Below are 21,159 nucleotides of genomic sequence, written 5' to 3'. Positions count from 1 at the left end.
GATTATCATCTTACAATTACCTTAAAGTCTCAGATTTCGTTTGTTTCTGCATTAGTATTTTTATCCGTGTGGCTTTAGTAAGATTATACTGGCACTCTAGTGTGTAACATTTGTAAAACTGAACCAACTAACCAAACTTTTGCAAAGGAAGCTCTAAAATGTCACGGAAGCAGCAGTGCATCTTCTCCCAACCGTGCTGGCTGGTGGCCTGCGTGGTCACTTACTAGAATTAGTGCTGTCGTCCTTGGTTCCGTCGAGAGCTCCATCGGGGTGCATTTGCAAGTAGTAGCCTTGCCTGCAATACAACCTGGTCACTATACCCTTGAGCTGGGGATCTGAAAGGCAAACAGAGGGTCATGAGCCTCACCACGTGGCAAGGGAGACTGTTTTCTGTTTCTTTTTCAGTAATAACAGGACATTCTATATAACAGTAGCATATTTATTCTATGTCTAGAAGTATGAATCATAGAAGGTAAAGAAAATATGGCATTTTATGAAACTAATATATTTGTGTTTAATTTATTCCTTAAACTATTAAACTAATGAAGGTATTAATTATTGCTTTAAATTACAATGTAACTTAATATTATCATTCAAGATGGCAGGGATTTTGCAAAGCTGTAACTCTAAGAAACTTTTTTAAAAGGCTTTTAAATGGAGTTTTTCCTTTTACTTAAAATGACAAATAGTCCCCAAATGTGATAAACATGTATTCTTTTAAAAATTTATGCTAATGCTTAATACACATTCTTAGAAAAATTCCCAGTTTAGAGAACATCCCCTTTTATCCAGGGTTGCCCTCCATGCATGGAGGGATCTGTGGTGGCCAGACACTTGCAAAGGAGAATGGAACACTGTACCTGTAAACTGAGATGAAGCACAAGCAAAGCTACGTGGGAGGGCAGGTGTGGCTCAGTGACAGAGCAGGTGCTTATCACGAGCAGCTCCCTGGTTCAATCCCTGGTTCAGTCCCCAGCACCAAACACACACACACACCAAAACAATACAAAACCAACTGCACCAACCTACACAGGGAGGTCAGTGCTACAGCAATATTCTGGACAAATTAGACAGATAAACCTATCTATGTACCTAACCAAAAGAGACAGTAAAGTTCTACAAAACAGAATCTGACTCTTGATCAAAATATATAGTTTTGTAGAGGGCAGTGGAAATTTAGATTCACAAAAAGGGAAATCACAAGTCTTGAACTTCTCATTTGATGATTCACAGAAAAAGTAACCAGGCTAGTAATCCATTGCCTCCCAAAGGGCCACTGTATCTTTGAGAATAAATATTTGCATGTGGTTTTTCAAAGGCCTAGATTTCTCAGGACTAGATTTGGTGTGGAACATCATAATCCTCACCATAGCAACTGGCTTCTCTCTACAATAGCTAGATGGGATATGCAAATGTGATCGGACTGTCAAACAGCAGGACACTCCTGAAGGGTGAAACCAGCCTCTTGTGATCCACAGAGAAGCAGCAGACACACAACAAGGGGACACCAGCAATATACATGCAAAAAAAAAAATGCATAGCTGCCCCCAAATAGAACAGCCTCAGGCTTTGGTGAGACTTTGGGAAATGAAACACGATCCAATAACTGTTTCTATGCATGATACACATTTGCTTCATTGATCGTATGAAATTGGAAAGAACCTCTGGAAAATAATGCTCAAGCAGCACCACATCACAGCAACCTGAACACACATGTCAGGATATAGATGCTTTTAAGACTAGGATGATAAAAGAAAATACCTCAGTGTGTAATAGGTTTGAGTTACATGTGTTCCTCATTCTGTACTATATAACTTCAAAATCACTTAATTCTAACATGAACATTAGTGAAAAATTGTTACTACTACATCTTACCCAGCCGGATTTGAGTGGCTATAAACTCTGTCTACTGAAGACTTCTTTTCTGATTTTTGCTCTGTCTTATTTATTGTCTTTTCTGAAAATAGGTAGCAAGAAAGAGACCAAAAGTAAAAAGGTAGGAGAGAATTTCTTGATTGCCATGGAACACAGAGGACTTAAGAGGCTGATGATTTTTCTGTTGAACCTTTAGGTTCTGACATCACTTATTTTTAAATAATCCTATATTTTTGCTCATAAGTCTTCCAGAGTTACTTGATCAGGCTAGGCAGTAAGAAGATGCGGTGCGGACCTGCTCATAGATGCCCTACGTTACACAGAGAGCACGTTTGGGCCAGGCCTCATTTGTTAAGAAACTAAAAATAAAGCAAAAGTGTTTTGAGCTTTCCTTTAATTACATGAGAAAAGCAGATTAATTTTGATTTATCTAGTTCCACTAAGCTTTGCATTTTTGTTTGTAAAAATCACAACGAGATTGAGTTCTTTTGGGGGTCACACATTGATCTAAGAATATTCCGTGGTTGACTCGTGGAATCCTCACCACACCTCCATTCTGGATTCCGAGAATGAGAAATTAAGTAACCAGACAGAGGGCACAGCACTCAGAAGAGCTGGGCTGGAGGGTGAACGTGAACACCCACCTCTGGGCCCTGCCCATAGAATGTGGCCTCCACAGACTGAAGGATTAAACCAAAACCTCTTAATAACCTAAGATAAATGGAAGCCAATCTGATAAAATAAATTTAAAAAATAAAAATAAAATAAGTAAAACAGAAACTCCACTCTTTCAAAGAGAGCCGTAGCCACGCCTGTACTCCGATCCTACGTACCCAGAGGTGAATGTGGGATATAAAATCATAGTGCAAAGATTAAAAAGGATTAAAGTTCCTAAAAATCAGGTCCCCTCCACTTTGTTATTGGCTGCATTACCAATAAATCTGCATCCCCTGGAACCCTCACCAAACCTGAAGCTTGATTACTGTAAGTTTACAGCTTCCTCCACTAGCATCTGCACTCCCCCCCTTCCACCACCTCCAGCCAAGACCAACTCTACTCCTGATCGTACTATTTATGTTAATGGTGTCAGTCCCTTGAAGGTCATGCTGGTTTTTAACCACACCTGATGAGTTGCTGTCCCCTACAGATGCTTCTTACAGTAGCCCTCCCTCTTCTCCATTTTCCTGTTCTCAGGGCCAGCCTCTCATTACCTCTCTGTGGTGCTCTTCCCACCTGCACCTGCCTATTGTGCTCCATCAGATCTGGAAATACACAGTGACTCTTCACTGCCCATGACGTATGCAGATGTCCCCCAGCGATCAGGCCCCATCTTTTCTGCTGGCCTGGTCTCTGACTGCCACACCCATCCCCTCCATGAAGCCTCACCTGGGTCCCTGTGGTTGCCTGCAAGCATCCCATAATTTATCCTCACTATCTCCAGAATGTCTACCTGCACATAAGTGTTCCGTGCACTCCTGTGCAGGCCAGCACCCCCCAGCATGCACCTAGTAAACTCCTTTTACTCTTATCCAAGTCTGGGTGCACCAATACTTCACTTCCATGGGGACATGTTGTGACCCCTCTGACAAGGGCATGTTCTTCCGCTGGGTGCTTTTATGGCCAGTTCATCATAAGTTTAACTTATTTTTTACACATCAGAAATTATTTAACTTTGAAACCTTCTAAGTACATTAACAAGTACAGAAAGCAAACAATTTGCCTCCATGTACCCATCTCTGCTATTGAACAGATGTGAGTATTTTGCTTTACAACTCGTGATCGTAATACCTATTTGTGTAATTGTATGATTAACAGCTGCCTCACAAACTGGAGTGTAAATTTCATGGAGAAAGTTGAAATGTGTAATGTTTTTCATCATTACATCTCCAGAGTCTGAATGAATAGGAACTGTGCATTAAGTATTTGTTGAATGAATGCTACCAAGGGGGTAATAAAATATCCAGTAATTCATACATTGCTGGTAAGAGTGAAAAACCACAATAACATGAAAACCCTAGATGGCAATTACAACAAAACCTTAAAACAATCCACAACTTTGACCAGGGAGCTGCACTTTCCAGACCTCTAACTTAAACATAAATCCCAAGTATCATAAAGCTTTGTGTAAAACCTAAGTGTACATAACACGAGCATGACAGAGTAAAAGTACTGTACAAAGCATATGAGCAAGAATACAACAAAATGATAAGTATATTGTATTTTATGGTAATTGGAATACTTAATTTTCAACATTTTATTATTTGCTAATTTTTCTATTGTGAGGGCATATTAATTTTCCAATGAAAATGCAGAGGTTTTAATAAAAACCTATTAATGACTTGGATGAAGAATGAATGAAAATAGCATTTCATATGTACTATTAGCATGCAGTGATACACGTGAATAACCAAAAGTACATACTACAGCTATAGCAATTGGTTCAATTTCCAAGGGTTCCATTTATTAGTCTATTTTTATGCACAGTTTATGGAGAAAATAGCCACATGAGTTATGTGCCATAGGCAAAGGTATAATCAAGTTCCTAGAGCTACTGTGACCACAAAGATGCAGCCCTCGCCCTCTCATTCCACCGAAAGCCTCAATTTCAGCAATAATATATGCTGGACAACTCACCAACATGTTATTTTATGTCCCTGTGAGAGAAAAATTGTCAAAGAGGGACAAAGAGGATCTCACACAACTGCCTGCACAAACAGGACCCACAAGAGCAACCATCACTGAAGCAGACTCCTCAGGAGAAATGGTGTCCAAGCGGTGGGCAAGGAGGGCCATTGCAGAATGTGAAAATACAACAGAAAATTCCTGCTGGTTTATCAGCTCCAAAAAAGGAGAACAAAGTTAAGCTTTGCTAATTACTTAATGCATGGAATGACATGGTTTTCTTCAGGTGGTCACATGATACATCAGGTCCTTAAAGTACCTGAGACAGGTTGGATCATCCTGTAATTCTGAGGGGCTGCTTAGGGACACTGGCCTTCCGTCATGTCTCCAATGGGTACTTTGCCATCTCTTGAAGTTTATGGGCTCCTGGGTAAGTATATTAATAAGTTATGCTTCCTAGTTTTAAAGGTAGGATAGTTTAAGAGAAACGTATCCCACAGAGATAAAATGGATTGAAGGTGATGCTTCTAAAATTAGCAAAAGCAAACCATGCAAATAGCAAAGAGGAAATTTTCCCCTCTGGATTATGTAATTAAACCAAATACACAACAAACAACTAACAAAAAAATAATGATCTATTCTGATCGAACATGAAGTCAGCCAAAAGAGCCTGAACATGTTAAGGTAATCAATATGTATATAATGATAGATCCTTACCCTAAATGAACACTATGCCTTGGGATATAAAAAAGTGAAAATGTGACAAGTGTGAAGCAAACTCACATCCAGGCACATGCTCACATTTTTCATTAAACTGTTGGGGTAAAGAGGCTTGTATGATTTATTCAAGTTAAATTTAATAGAAACCCTGCAAAAACAAATGCTTTATTTCAATGCTGATATACAACTCAGGTCCCTAATTCATAACTAAAAGATGAATTAATGTCTTCAGTCCTACACTGACCCATGTAGAAAATGCAAAATGTATTCAACTCATGAAATCACTAGCATTCTCTCTTCTCTTTCCAAAACACCTTATGTATTTAAAATCTCTGCTCTACTTAAGAAAATACAAAAATTCAGCCTCTCCTCTTTGTCTTAGTTCTCTTTTCCCTCCAGTTTTGTCTTTTATTTTCTATTTACTGTGCCAATTCATTCCTCTAAAAAATGTCTTGAAGATACGCCTTGCATGAAATTCTGTACCAACCATGCTCTCTGCTATTAATTAAAATAGAAATAATGAAAGTGAGTGTGCATTCATATCAAGAAAAAAAGGATGATTCATAATATATTACCCTCAACTCTCAGAACTGAAAAAAAAAATGTAAATCAGTCCAACTGCCTTCAGATACACAGGGAAAACATCCAACGTTTTCAATTAAAACAATCACTGTCTCAGAAGTGAGTTAAATTAAATCCATCACTGTCATAAATTGTTTTCATGCAATGCACAGATTTGCAAAAGAGAAATCTGGAAAAAGCACCAAGTGATGTGCACATTTTAGTCATTACTTAAACTGAAATATGTACAATGTGATATATATATATATATATATATATATATATATATATATATATCATAATAGAAAATACATTAATATAGTACATCATAGATACTGTGCTTATGTATACATAAATCTTGGTACTAATTGGGTATCCGTGTAGGTTCTTAAATGTTACTCTTCTATTAACTATAAAAAATGTACACTTTTGTTTTTTTGTAACAGGGTAAAAACAATGTTAAGACTCTGTCATCTGTGGGGAAAAATGTGGCAGATCTAATTAGATTTTGGCACCCCTCATAGCAGAAAATAGTATTGTGAATAGTTTGCCCAAAGCTATAAATTATCATATAATCCAACCACAGAAATAAACCACATCCAGGAGCTTTTCTGAAGGGCTGAGAAATAAAAGGGTGGGGTAAGGACACCAATGAAAATGAAAACCAAAGTCACAGGAAAATGGCACCATCTCCCTGTCACTCCTTAGGATGAGGGTCAGGGTGACCTGGAGAGCCCTCTTCCTCTAGGAGTCTTGCTCCAGTCATCTCGGGGATTCGCCCAACATGCAGCCTCCAAGGTACAGTTCCCTGTGCTCAAATCCAACTGCTGTTCCTGGAGCTAGCAGGGCCCCCCACCCTGCTCCGCCTATCAGAACCCTACACCTGCGGCACGAGGGGTAGAATACCAGATAAAAACTAATTCTTGCCCTCAAATAGCTTGCTGTGGTTGGGGCTCAGAAACCAAAACCCCATGGCACTCTGACAGGCTGAGTGTGTTGAACTAAAGGAGACTGGAAGTCTCAGAAACAAGATCTCTCTCACCTACTCTCACCCTTTCTTTGGTCTCCTACCCCTTTTCCTCCCTCAGAGTGAATCGTGCAAACTAGACTTTCTCTTTCTCAAGGTGAGTCCCAGGAACTAAAGTCCCTCTGCCCCAGGGCATGCCATAAAACATAAAAAGGTCACGCTCTCCCCTCTCTCTTAAAGACCTTCATTCCAGAGGGGTTCTGCCCCCTTGCCCAGAAAACAGGAATGATGCAGAGAGGCCGAGAAGACCCTGAACAGAGAGGCTTTCCTGGGTCTCCCCTCCCCAAGCCTACTGCCTTCAGCTCAACCCTCTCGTCAAGTCACATCTGTACACAGCTGTCCAATCCTCATGGAACATTAGAAGAGTTTTCCCCAGACCTCTGGGTCTTCCTTTCTGAAGGCTCCCATACCATGTTGAATGCTGATTAAGTAATGTGTTGTGCATTTTTCTTGTTAATCTACCTTTTGTTATAGGCATTTTGGCCATGACCCTTGTGGTGGATAAGGAAGGTTTCACACTTCTCCATCCCTCTACTATCTATTAAGTGGAGAAGAAGAGAACCAATGCAATGTCTTTAAGTTAGATGTTAAGTTTGTGAGCCTTAAGGCCTTTATTATAAATATTATATTTAAACATTATAATTATAAATATTATAAATTCCTCCATAATTTGCATCCTACATCACTCAAAATAATCAGTCACTATGATTGTCACAAAACAGATGCTTCATAAGTATTTACTGTAGGAACTCACTTTCTGTTTTTAAAAGAATTTCTTTTAAAAGTGGCTTTCAAGGCAAAATGTGTTATTTTTCTATCTTATTATTTAAGAGTGAGAATAAATGGAAATGCCTGTAACTTTAGACTTTTTTTTCCCCAAAACTGTTGTGGTCAATAAATTCCCTCTTGTTTAGGTATATTAAGATACTTACTGTGGGTAAAACCCCTTGCAGGAGAAAATGTTTGAGAGATCATTAATGGAATGTTAGGTAGCAAGAATCCTGCTTAACATCTGGCCCTCAGCTCCAAGGACAGACCCAACAGTGGTATTTAAGGATTTCAGAATTGAACTTGCACTAGGTCTTCAAATATCCAATGTCTATAAGTTCCAGAGGGAAGGAAATCTTTGGCACTTAGCTAAAATAACACCTTTTTCCAAAAAAAAATATATCTTATCAAGAATCTCTAGTTGTGAGATCTTAGCCCATTAGAGACTTATTAGAACTTCCATGGCCCCTAACAGAATACAGAATTAGCCAAAATATTGGATCTATTGATCAACCTTATTTGTTAACCACTAACAAAGATGAATAATTGTGTCATATGATGTTTTGTGATTTGGTCCACTAATTTATTCCTTCTAAATTGTAATTAATTAAAAATTAAATCATAAATATTAATTATAGGCTAGGCACGATGGCACATGCCTGTAATCCCAGCAACATGGGGAGGCGGAGACAGGAGGATTGCAAGTTCAAGGTCAGTCTCAGCAATTTAGCAATATACTCAGCAACTTAGCAAAACCTTGTCTTTAAATAAGAAAATAAAAAGGACTGAGGATTTAGCTCAGTGGGAAAGCAGCTCTAAGTTCAGAAAAAGTAAAATATCAATTATATATTTGCAAAAGATGACAATACACAAAATTCTTGTGTATATTTAAGTCAAAAAACATGTTCTTCTGGGGCAACATTTGGGGTTCAAGTCAACCCACTATTACGATGACATCTAGAGAAAGCTTTCCTGATTATCTGCTACACCGGGGAGTCCTGGAGGATGAGTGACTCTATTTGCTTCTCTCTAGAACACACAAGTGCCAATGCCTAGGGATGCTCTGATCTGTCTCCTTCACAGTCCTGATGAGCTGCTTAGTGAGTGACCGCAGCATTCACAAATACAAGCACAGCATTCACCTTTAGATTCCTTGTTAATATGTCAGTGACACCAAATTCTAAAAGGCTTGATTGCTTTGAGGAACTTTAATATGTTCTTTTTTATCCTAGCATATATATTAGGAAAGAGTTCACTGCCAGCTACCTGAGACCATAGATATTTCTTAGATGGTCAAGCCAATAGCTAGGCATTTTGTTTAAATTTTCAAATGCTATTGTTATGTGAGTAGAATGTGAGACACTTAAGTTTAATTGCTATTCAAAGGCTTTTTTTAACTCTCACTATATACTTTGGTATTTTATTTTCAGATGGGAAAATGAAATGTTCAAATTCTTATCAATATTTTTCCATCAGCATATACTAATAAATGTTCCTGGTTAAATTAACCAGAATATTCCATGCTTATTCAGACAGCCACTCAACATTTAATGACCTCCTTCTATTTCCTCTTTATAAGATGTTGTTTCAAGAAAACCACTGTGTTAATAATGCTGCAGACTTCCTTTGGAAAGACCTATCCTGGAAGGAAACCGTACCATTTTGAAATCCTCAGAAGTTGTGTTTAAATAACAGTACCTTGTCATTGTAATCAAACGCACATACACACAGAGCAGAAAGGGAAAAGGTTTAACTTTGCCATATGAGTAGCCAAAATTACATCCTTTAACAGATGATCTTCTTCTTTCATGCTGCTCAACACAAAAGACACTTTATATCCTTTATAATACAGTTATAGTTTAGATATGAGGTGTTCCCCAAAAGCTCATGTTTGAGAAAATGCAAGAATGTTCAGAGATGAAATGATTCAATTACAAGAGGTATAACCTGATCAAAGAATTAATACACTGACATGGATTAAGTGGGAAGTAATTATAGGCAGGTAGGGTGTGGCTGAAGGCAGTGGGTCACTGGGGAGCCGAGCTTTGGGGTTTATGTTTTGTCCCTGGTGAGCAGAGCTCTTACTGCTTCCTGGCTGCCAGGTTCTGAGCAGATTTCCTCGGGGGTCTCCCTCCATGATGTTCTGCCTCACCTGGGGCCCAAGGCTATGGAGTCCATGGGTCATGGACTACACCTGCGCAGCCAGGAGCCAAAATAAAAGTTTTCTACTCTTTGGCTGTTAATGTTGAGTCTTTTGGTCACAGTTGATGAAAAAATTGAAAAAAAAAATACAAGATACAATTATATGTGATGAATACTAATCCTGTCTTCTGCCATCATCTTCCTAAAGTTTGATGCTAGTCAAATGCACCTGGATGGCTCCAGAAACAAAAGTGCAAGAGCACTAATGATATCTGTGAATAATTTTCGTCAAATGGCAAATGAATAAATTTCAGTACTGGGAATATAACAAAAAAAGAATGTGAATGTTACATGAGCCATTACCACCTCTTAGAGAATATAATAACTGTGCGTTTTCTTAAAAGACTAAGTAGCTTTAGATCATGTACTAGCAGGGGCCAGAAGTCACCTCTTACACCTAACAACACAAACAACAAATTGAATACTGCACGACTCCGAACATCAGAAATGGAAAACAGCAGCCTCTGAGAGACGGGGAAGCCAAAGAGGTAGAATCCCCCTTGTGTGTGAATGGAAAGCCTTATGAGAGACTCCAGTGCATGGAGAAAGGAGACAATGCCAGGGGGAGTCCAATGGACTCTCTACATTGACCAATTGAAGCCCAGCATCTGGGAAAATGAAGGTAGTTTACAGAACACTGAAGAGAATTTCTGAGATCTGCAGAGGGTCCTCATGAGTATTCAACCAATACTGATCATCAACTCCTGTGAGTAAACTACTGCTTGGGAGAAGAATGATCCAAGAGTTTTATGGGTATGCCTCAGATACACGTAAGACTGGAAACTGGTCAGGTTGAAAAAACAATCCCAATTTTTGAAGCATTGAACAGAGCAAATAGGGATCTTGCCTCAGTAGTAGGAGAAAATCAGCCTTGGTCCAAGCTTTTGTGTCTGTTTCACCTGCCAAGTTTTGAAAATGAGACCTAGAAAGAGGTCATTGTTCCCAAGTAATGACATAGAGAATCACAAACATATTTAGAGAGATACCAAAGTACTCAGCACCTACAAAGATAGAATTCAAAGTATTTTGAACCCAATAAAAAAAGTTACTAAAAATGTAAGGAAGCAAGGAGATAATGACCCATAGCAAGGAATAAAATTAGGAAATCAAAACTAATATGCAGATGCTAATTCACAATAAGGTAGGGTCACTAGGGAAGAATAACATTACCTTAGATTAGGTAGAGGGAAGTCATGGGAGGGGAGGGGAGGGGATGTGGGGATAGGAAAGACAGTAGAATGAAACAGACATTATTAGTGTATGTATATATGTGACAGCATGACCAATATGATTCTGCAACATGCACACTCAGAAAGATGAGAAATTATATCCCATTTATGTATGATATATCAAAGTGCATAAATGCATTCTACTGTCATATATAACTAATTAAAACAAATTTTAAGAGTTAACAAAATGACCCAGAACCAGCCCAGGTGTTAGAACATTAACATTCAAACAGTTATTAAACCTATATTCCATACTTTAAAAAACTAAGTACAGATTTAGAGGACATACAGTTGGCCAGGAAAGAGTTTTTAGAAACAAAAACAGCAATTTGGATATTAATAAATATATTAGATGAGATTAATGGTAGATTATTAATTGCATAAAAGGAACAGTGAACTTGAAAACACAGCTGAAGAAATTATTTCAAATGAAATGCAGGGAAAAAGAATAAAGAAATCAAGAGCCTCAGGGAGCCTGGGGGTAACTTCAAGTAGGTGGATATATTTAATTAGAATTTACAGATGGAAATATGGAGAGCCAAGAAAGAAGAAAATAATTGAGGAAACAATGGCTGGAATCATTTCAAATGATGAAAACAATAAGCCCAAAGAATCAAACTCAATAAACACAAGAATAAAAAACATGAAGGAAATTGACACAAGACACATAATAATCAAAGTTTTCAAAACCCATGTTAAACAGGCAATTGGCTTCTTCCCTGACCTCCAGGAAGGGGAAAAGTGATTTTGCTCACAGAGGAATAGAGATGAGGAAGTTAGCAGTTAACAATTAACAATTCAAGCAAGATGACAAAGGAGCAAACTTTAGTATACTGAAAGAAAAAAAAGTCATAACAAATTTCTAGACCAATTAAAATGTCATTCAAGGGCAGAGGGGTGGGAGGGAAAGGGTGGGGGCAGGGGGTTAGCAAGGATGGTGAAATGTGATGGACATCATTATCCAAAGTACATGTATGAAGACACGAATTGGTGTGAACATACTTTATATACCACCAGAGATACGAAAATGTGTGCTGTATATGTGTAATAAGAATTGTAATGCATTCCACTGTCATTTTTTTTTAAAAAATCAATAAAATAAAATAAAGAAAATGTCATTCAAAACCAAAGGTCTCATAAAGATGTTTCAGATAGAGCAGAATTTTTCTTCATCAACCCTTCACTACAGGAAATATTGAAGGGAGTCCTTTAGGAACAAGGACGTGATATATAGAGATGTGGATCTAAACTAAAAGCACTGGAGAAGAAAAGCACTAGAGATGAAAAATCACATGTCAATAGATACATATTTTTCTTGTTTTTTACATCTCTTTAAAAACTGACTATTTAAGCAAAATTAATAGCAACCTAAAGTGAGATTTATAACATGTGTAAAATGTATAGGCGATGGTGTGAATATCAGAAGAAGACAAATGTAAACCTGCAATCTATACTGAAATATGTACTGTCCATATACACTTGGTTAATGCTCTAGAAATTCTAAATCACTTTTCAATAACAGGACCAATATTTTTATTCTTTCCTAGGATTCTGGAATTGTATAACCTGTTCTATTTCTTGATAGGACACCAAAAACATGGTCCATTAAAGAATATATTAATAAATTGACCTTCCTAAAAATTCAAAACTTCTCTTCAAAAAGAGAACAGAATATAAATCCAAAACACAGACCGAGTGAAGGTATTAGCATATTTTATATCAGACTAAAGTTTACATCCTCAAATATATAGACTTAAAATTCAATAATAAGAAAACAGAGGTCACAATTAGAAAAATGTCAAATAGTTATGCAGAAATTTTCCCAGAGAATATAGATGTATGACAAAGTAGTGCATTAAAAACTCAATATCACTCACCATTAGGGAAATGAAAACTAATACTACAATTCTTACACATATTTGAATGATGAAGATTAAGAGGAATGGTTGTTGGCAAGGATGCAGGTGAACTGGAGGTCTCATACACTGCAGTGGGGTATAAGGTATTTCAATTTCAATTGCTTCAGTAAACAGTTTGTAGATTCCTAAAAAGTTCAACAATATTCTACCACAGGATCCAGCCATTCTACTCCCCTAGATATTTAACCAATATAAATAAATAAAATCATGTCTCTATAAAACCACATGCATGAATAATTACAGCTGCTTTATTCAAATAGCCCCAAAGATTCATCAACAGATGAATGGATAAGGAAACTCATCTATACAGACCATGAAGCACTACTCAGCCAAGAAGGAATGAATGAAATTAAGAACTAATCATGCTAGATAACATCACACCTACTTCGTGATTCCATTTACATAATATTCTCTGAGATGGAAACTGGAGATTGGTGAAGGACAGAGGAAAGAGAGTTGAAAGACCAAGGGGCACAAAGGGCTTGGGAAGACTTCTGGGGTGATGGACCTATTCGGAATTTTGCACATGGTGCAAGAGTCATATCCACACATGCTTGTACATACATGTCTGGACAGATCCATGGGTCATTAAATGACATACGCTCTCAGATGTGCATTTCAGGTGATTTTGTCATTGTGTGTGAACATCAAAGACTGCACTTACATGAAATGAGATGCGAAATTGTCATTCAGTGATATTCTCCTGTGGGGCCATCGTCTGAGACATGGCCCATCAATGAAGATGTCATTATGTGGCACATGACTATCATGACTATATACACATGCATATATGTCAGAACTTCTGAAATTATACTTATTAAAGGATAGAAAACAATATACCATGCTAATGAGAATCAAACTATGTGGCTAAAGAACAAAACAAGCTTTCAAAACAAAGACTTTTCCAGTGTGTAAAAGGGGAGGAGAAATTCATAATGATGAAGGAGTCAATCCATGAAGAGCGAATACCAATCCTGACTCTCTTCATCTACTGAAAGCTTTGAAAGCATGGCTCGACAGAACTTCAAGGGGAAGGAGAAAAATCTAACGTTGAGGTCAAAAATCCCAACTCCTACTTTCAAAAATTATTTATTTATTAAATACAAAATCAGTAAGGATATAGAAAAAAAGCCCAAGGTTTGAGATACTATATGTTAAATTTAGTATGTAAACTTACTACCCTCAGCTGAATTACTACACAGTGTGATTCACTTCTTTCAAAAACTACAAATGGGACTCCCTAAACTGAAGGAGGCTGAAAAACAATAGTTCTTTGACTCCTTCATGGAATTTTCACAGCCAGTCAGACCTAGAGCAGACCATTTTAATTTGCAGTCCTGCTGTTAACATTGTTTGAAATACAGGATCAGCATGACAAAAAGTGTGATATTAAAGAATCAAGGGGCACCCATTAAAATTAAGGTATATTATTATTTAATAAAAGTCTGTAGCAAAAGCTTTTTTGTGAAAGTTATGCTGCAATCAGGATACTGCATTAACTATGAAAATAAGAATTACAGCAGACATTTAATTTTGTTAGGTTTCTTAAGTTCCAGAGTAGAACAGTAAACTTGAAAAAAATATGAGAAAAGGGTGTTTTCAGAACTTATTTTTATTCACTTGTTTATTTACTTAATTTGGGGGGTGCCAGTAATTGAACCCTGGGGTGTTTAATCACTGAGCTACAGCTCCAGTCTGTTTGGTTGGTCTTATTTTTTTTTTCATTTTGACACAGAATATTTTTAAGTTGCTTAGGGTCTCACTAAGTTGCTGAGACTGGACTTGAATTTGTCAACCCTACTACCTCGGCTTCCCAAGCTGCTGGGATTACAGGTATGTGCCACTGTGCCCAGTTTACATTTTGTTTTAGGGCCAGGAAGCATATCTCTAAATATGTTTTGCTAAGTAAATAAGCAGTTCAGTAGATGAACTCAAAAATATAACTGCACATGACAAAACCCAATAACTACCTCCAAAGTTGAAGCTCCTGAGTTTGAGAAACTATTTTGGAGGTGGTACAGACCTCTTTTGGCCTGTTCATAGGTAGGACTACTCAGTGACCCCTGCTCAATGGGTAGAGTTGACTCTATGGGAAACTGGGAGCGTACTCATGAGTATTTCAATGCTCCTCCCTTGTAAGGAAGGTATGTGAGGCCTGTTTCCAGTTAAGATCTTCTCCCAGATATCCCCCTCCTAGCTGCTCCAGGAGAGAGCAGTGATGCAAACTCTCTTTTTAATCAATGCCACTCCCTCTAGAGCTACCAGAATAGCAAGGTAAGGAGTGGAAAGGAGAAGTTATTCAGAGATATATACTTGAGGAAATAGATGTAGACACTTTCAACAAAAGAAGTAAAACACTAAACCATTGGCTATAAAGAGTAAAAACTTCCTGGAACTCAACACAAGCACTCCATGAAGGATGATACTGAGCTATAAACATATTGAAAACCCAAGACTTCTGCATATCCCATCATCCAGAAGTGCCACTCCACCATTTTTATTTACTAAGGCTCAAAATGAATAGCAGTTTACAACAATTCCCTTTATAGTACATCAATCACTAAAATTCTACAATACAGCTAAAGGAATAAATCCATTCACATTGGAAGCTAAGAGAAAGAGTCCTCCCATGCTCTATCTCCAGGTGTCATTTAGCAGACAAGTACTGAGCATCTACTTTTTCCAGGCTGTTTGCTGTAAATTGAGAGGAACTCAAAGCCGAAGCCGATCACTCTAATTTTCCTTAGCCTTGATAGGCCAACAGTACAATGTGGGTCCTAAAACAATCCAGCTGCAAAAGTAGAAGGATAATTTCCAAAATTAATTACAAGAGCAATGAGAATAAGAGCTATCGTTTCCTGAGCACACACTTTAGGCCAAAAACTACTGTTTTATTTCTACTAATTTATTTCATCCTCAGAGCAACGTTTTGAGGAAGGTGCCATGTTTGGCCTCACTTTATAGAGGAGGAAACTGCAGAATAGCACTACTATGTGACTTGTCCGAGACCAACATACTAAAGCAAGGTTGGAGCTGTTATTAAATTCCGATGGTGATGGTCTGGCCTTCCAGGGAGGGGACCCAGTGTTCTCAGGCCACACTTGATGAGTGGATGCACACAGTGAGAGATGCTGACAGATGAGAGGAGAGTGATTGACATGACGGGCCTTGGAAAAATTGTATTAGAGAATGTTTAATTTGAAGATGCCAAAATATCATCTTTGGACATTTATGGGGCTGTCATGAAAAGAGAGAGTAGAATTATTCAGTATTGCTTCAGAAGACAGAATTAGGACAAAGAAGCAGAGTGACATTCAGATTGAACATAAACAAGGGCAGTGATTGTTATCTCTTTGGTCACTGCTAGCTTCCAGGTGCCTAGAACCTAAGAGCATGTCATACCATGGGCACTCAAGAAATACAGGATAAATATAGGAGCAAATGACTCAGTAAAGTTGGATAAATTTCCAACACTCTTGGCTGTCCCGTGAAAGAAAGAGCCAACTTGCTGGGCTGAAGGCAATCGAGAGGTTGGGTGGTCATTTATTAAGAGTTGGGATAGAATCATTGACTTGCACGCTTTCATTTCAGCCTTGGTTTGAAAAAGCTATTTACTGGAAAATGCAAAAAAAATAAGAGCCACCTTTATTTAAGGAGTGGAAGTCCATTAACCATTAGCACTTGAAGTATTAGCACCTCTCCTTCCCTGTCCCCCTCTACATTGCTGAACCATGAACTGTCCTCTTCCTAGGAAATGGGCCATGAGTAGTTAGTAAATGAGAAAGAGGGAACTTTTTAAACTGTTCAAGGAAAACAGATAGATGTTGCTTATTAGAGTAAAAATCTTACAATATGGAAATCTGTTGCAGTTGAAAGTTTGAGAATGTGTTGATACCTCTTAAAGCAAACTGTGAGTTGTGGAGCTGTAGACAAGATAGACCTACTTTGAATGGAGTTATATTTACTCAAAACTGGGAGAAAATTTGCATTCATATATGTATTCAAGTTTTTTATTTTTGGGCATTCAACATTTTTCTATTTCCATTGTGTATTTCAAATGTTTGCCTCCTCTGTGTTTACAGAGCCATAGTATGCTAATTTGATCAACAATTTAGCTGTTTGAACATGTTCTCAGGCCCAGGTGGGAAGGAGGAAGGGAAGTAGGGGAGTTGATCCTCCTGCTTTGGCCCATCTCTTCTGACAAACATTGGAGTTGTATGTTTTGATTTTCTTGGCTTATGTTGGATTTATAGTCTGTATCTTTAGCATTGGATTCCTGCTTTTTTTATTTCTAAAAAGGGAGGAAATGCTGGTAAAGACTGCATACAAATGTACTTCAGCACACATCTCTAGAAGTGGTGCAGGTCACTAATTTCTCATCTCTAGGGGCTTCTATACTTTTACATCTGTCCACTTTGCTAGGTTCAGTGCATAAAGTTTCCCTTTACCAAAAAGCCTCTCTGATCTATAACTGATCTGACACAGGTCTCAAAAAGAATCAGAATTCTGGAGAAGCCACAAGGCCAGGATGCCTGGAGCAGCCAGCAGGGGACACAAGGTCTGCAGCTACACCTCAGGGAGGGGAGCCTTGTTTCAAAGGGTGAAGGATGTCAAGAGGAAATGGAAAGCAAAACTTTGAAGCCCAGCATTCTGAAATACCACTTAGACATGTGTATTGCCACGTCTGTATTTTTCTTTTATAATACAGTTTTGGAATTCTAATACTTTTCCAGGTTTCTATCCCAGTCCAATCTTTCAGTACACATTTATGAAAACAAGTTAACAACTCTTCAATTAATTCCAGCATTTTCCTAGGATATGATGTTAAGACCCGGATCTACTAGGAACTTCAGGATATATTGATACTTCAGAAATCTACAGCTTCATGTAGACATCGAGTTGGATTAGATAGAAAACAAATCAACAGCTTAAGAAGATTTAAACATTAGTTTGTATAATGCCACTGGTCAAAGAAGATGGGCATCCTTTACAGCTAACTCTAAGAAGAATGGTCTAGACATGACTACTAAAAGCTGGCATTGTGATCCAGGTGGCTAGTGGAAGCCTTTCCGAGCTGAGGCAGAGGTGGCCAAGACATGGATGACGGAACGAGAGGGGGGCTTGCCAGGTAGGAGAATGTACTCATGGGAGGAAGTCCAAAGTGTTTTCTGAAGATGTCTTGATGGAATGAATGGGTATGGAGAATTTCAGGATAATGGTGGGGAAGCTGATGGCCATCTGTGTGCAGCTCTGGGACACAGGACGTTTATGCCAAGGAGTTTGCTCATTAAAAACATGTTTTGCTATTTGACTTAATTAAGAAGTGGCCTGTTGAGCCAGGCATGGTGGTGCATGCCTATAATTCCAGCAGCTGGGAGGTTGAGGCAGGAGGGTTGAGAGTTCAAAGCCAGCCTCAGCAACTGAGCAAAGCCCTAAGCAACTTGGCGAGAACCTGTCTCTAAATAAGATATAAAAAGAAGTCAGGGATGTGGCTGAGTGGTAAAGCACCCCTAGGTCCAGGCCCTGTTACCAAAAGCAAAACAAAAGCAAACAAACAAACAAAGAAAGGCCTATTGAAACCACATATTAAGGAACTACAGAGAGGACTAAACTATTATTCTTCACACAACAGTTGCTTGATAAATTAAATTTTAGTTTGAACTTGAAAAAGGATACCTGATTGTATTTCCAAATTTTCAAATCCAAATCCTGATATTTTTCTGTAGAGAAGGTTAACATCATGTGGGTGTATACATGCATGCAATACAGATGGAAGTTAAAGTTTGTGCTGTAGATTGGGGTAAGTTTTAACATTCTGTGACTTGAAGTGATTCCACTTGATTCACACTGTCATTTCCACAAGAGATTGAATTGAGTAATGTTCAACCAAGCTCACTCTGTTGCTTGATGATAAACTAAGATCATCAGTAGAAAACAACAGAGCTTTAAATCCTTGTCAAGGTTTTTCTGAAATGTGCTCACACAGTTGAACTAATTATCCAATTAGCAAAGGCAGTCAACACTAACAGACCACTTTTTTCCTAATGGACAGCAACACTCCTTAAAAGATGCATTTCTACTTATGAAGAATGGTGTGAAAACTTCAAAGGGAGGTTGGGTTGCCCCAGAAGTCATATGTTAAGGTCCTACTCTAATACTTGAGAATGTGACTGTAGGAGGAGATAGGGTCTCTTAAAAGGTAATTAAGCATGTCTGAGTTCTTTATATATTCTGGATATTAATCCTCTGTGAAAGAGTCGCTCGCAAAGATTTTCTGTCAAGTTGTTTCTTTGCTATTTCCTTCGCTGTGCATATTTTTGACTCTATGCCATCACATGTATTAATGGTTCTCTTATTTCTTGAGCTATACGGGTTCTATTCAGGAAATATTTGTTAAAGTATTAATCTCCACACTCAACATTTTAAAAATCTGACAATCCAATCAATAAATGGTCAAATGAACTAACAGACACTTTTCAAGAGAAATACAAAGGGTCTAGAACTATATGAAAAAAATCTCCAATATCTTTAGCCATCAGGAAAATAAAAAATTAAATTAAAAAAACCTACACTGAGATTCCATCTTACTTCAGTTAGAATGACAATCTTCAAGAATATAAATAACAATAAATGCTGGTGCGACTATGGGAAAGAGGAACTATTACACATCTTTGGTGGGAATGTAAATAAGTCCACTATGAAAATTGGTATGAGGGTTCCTCAAAGAGCTAAAAATAGAAAATAAGTTCTAGTTATAACACTTCTTGGTGTTTCTCCAAAAGAATTAAAGTCAGCACACTGTTCAGGTACATGCATATCCATGTTTATCACAGAATAATTCCCAATAGTCAGTCATGAATCAGCCCAGTTGTCCATCAACGGTTGAATGGATGAAGAAAATGAGGTTTATATACACAATGGAGTTTGATCCAATCATAAAGAAGAAGGAAATTATATCATTTTCAGGAAAATGAATGGAGTTGGAGAACATGATTTTTTGAGTGAGATAAGCTGAGACTCCAAGAGAAAATATTTTGTGTTTTCTTGCATATTTGGAAAAAACAGAGGAAAAGGGGTTCATCATGAAAATAGAAGGGTGAGCAGAGGTAGAGGGAGGTAATGGGAGGAGAGTTGGGGGTGAGTGAGGCAGCCTGGGGAGTGCAATTGACGAGTGTGATTTAAATGTATGTGTGTCTATGCCACTATGAAACCACTCTGAATAATTGAGATGCACCAATAAAAATGTAATTAAAAGAGGTTCTTAATGTGGGCCCTGCATCAATATGACTGATGTTCTTATAAGAAGCAGCAGTTAGAACCTAGCCAATTGCAGAGAAAAGATTACTATGTGCAGACACGGGCAGATAATAGCCATGTGCAAACCAGAGGCCTCTGAAGCCAACCCTATAACACCCTGTGCTCAGATTTCTGCTTCCCAAAACTGGGAGAGGATTCATTTCTGTTTTTTACACAACCCAGTAAGTGGTATTTTGTGAAGGCCATTTCTGACAGATTCATACCCAGTTAACTAAAAAATTAAAGTACTATGTTTATTGACTTGGAGACAAAACAGGCTTTGTTTTGAAACTATGTAGCTTAAAATGAGAAAAAGTTGAACTGTAACTCTCACCTCTGCAGAGAGCTATTGACTCTTCTCATGCACTAACATATTTGAAGAGGCTCTCTCACTAGGCGACAGTCCCAGCCCTTCTAAGTTTTTTTATTTTGAGACAAGGTCTCTCTCAGTAGTTGAGGTTAGCTTGAAACTTGTGATCCTCCTGCCTCAGCCTCCCAAGTCGCTGAGTGGATGGCTTGTGCCACCAGGCCTGGCTGAAGAAATGCATTTGATTTCAAAATTCTGCTTCAAATTAAGTTTTTTTTTCTAGATTTTAAAGTTTATGTTTTCTATATTTTAAAGTTCAGTCATGGGTGTCTACGAAAGTGGAAAAAATACAACCACATATGTTTATGAAACCACACTTGAAGAAATCCATTCCTCTAATCCATTCTTCTATGTGCTGGGAAATAAACTGCAGAAACCACTGATCAAAAGCAAAACATCAGGTTGATATTTCATTAGATACAAAAAAGAGAAAGGAGTTCACCACATGCTTATTTGACCTCAGACATTCAATGCACTTCATCTATTTCCATCTGCAGCCTCATCAATGTAATATATGAGGAAAACCAGATCTGAGAACATATCTAGTTTGCTGCTGCTGCCCAGTTAGTGAAA

General features: G+C 38.0%; 1 protein-coding gene across 3 annotated transcripts in view; it reads right to left on the bottom strand.

Annotated features, from left to right (window-relative positions):
• Fgf14 (fibroblast growth factor 14) overlaps positions 1-21,159 on the bottom strand; it is a 629,845-nt gene that overhangs the window by 159,377 nt on the left and 449,309 nt on the right. For 2 of the 3 annotated variants that reach the window (XM_026399828.2, XM_026399836.2), the window contains exon 2: positions 225-335. The exons of the other annotated variant lie outside the window; for it this stretch is intronic. In XM_026399828.2, the coding sequence (XP_026255613.1) occupies positions 225-335 (111 nt within the window). The remainder of the gene's footprint in view (positions 1-224; positions 336-21,159) is intronic. 3 annotated transcript variants of the gene reach the window in all.

Source organism: Urocitellus parryii, chromosome 2 (assembly GCF_045843805.1).
Source record: "Urocitellus parryii isolate mUroPar1 chromosome 2, mUroPar1.hap1, whole genome shotgun sequence".
Classification (NCBI taxonomy): domain Eukaryota; kingdom Metazoa; phylum Chordata; class Mammalia; order Rodentia; family Sciuridae; genus Urocitellus; species Urocitellus parryii.
Note: the sequence above shows the minus strand (reverse complement) of the source record. Positions and strands in the feature narration are given on the sequence as shown.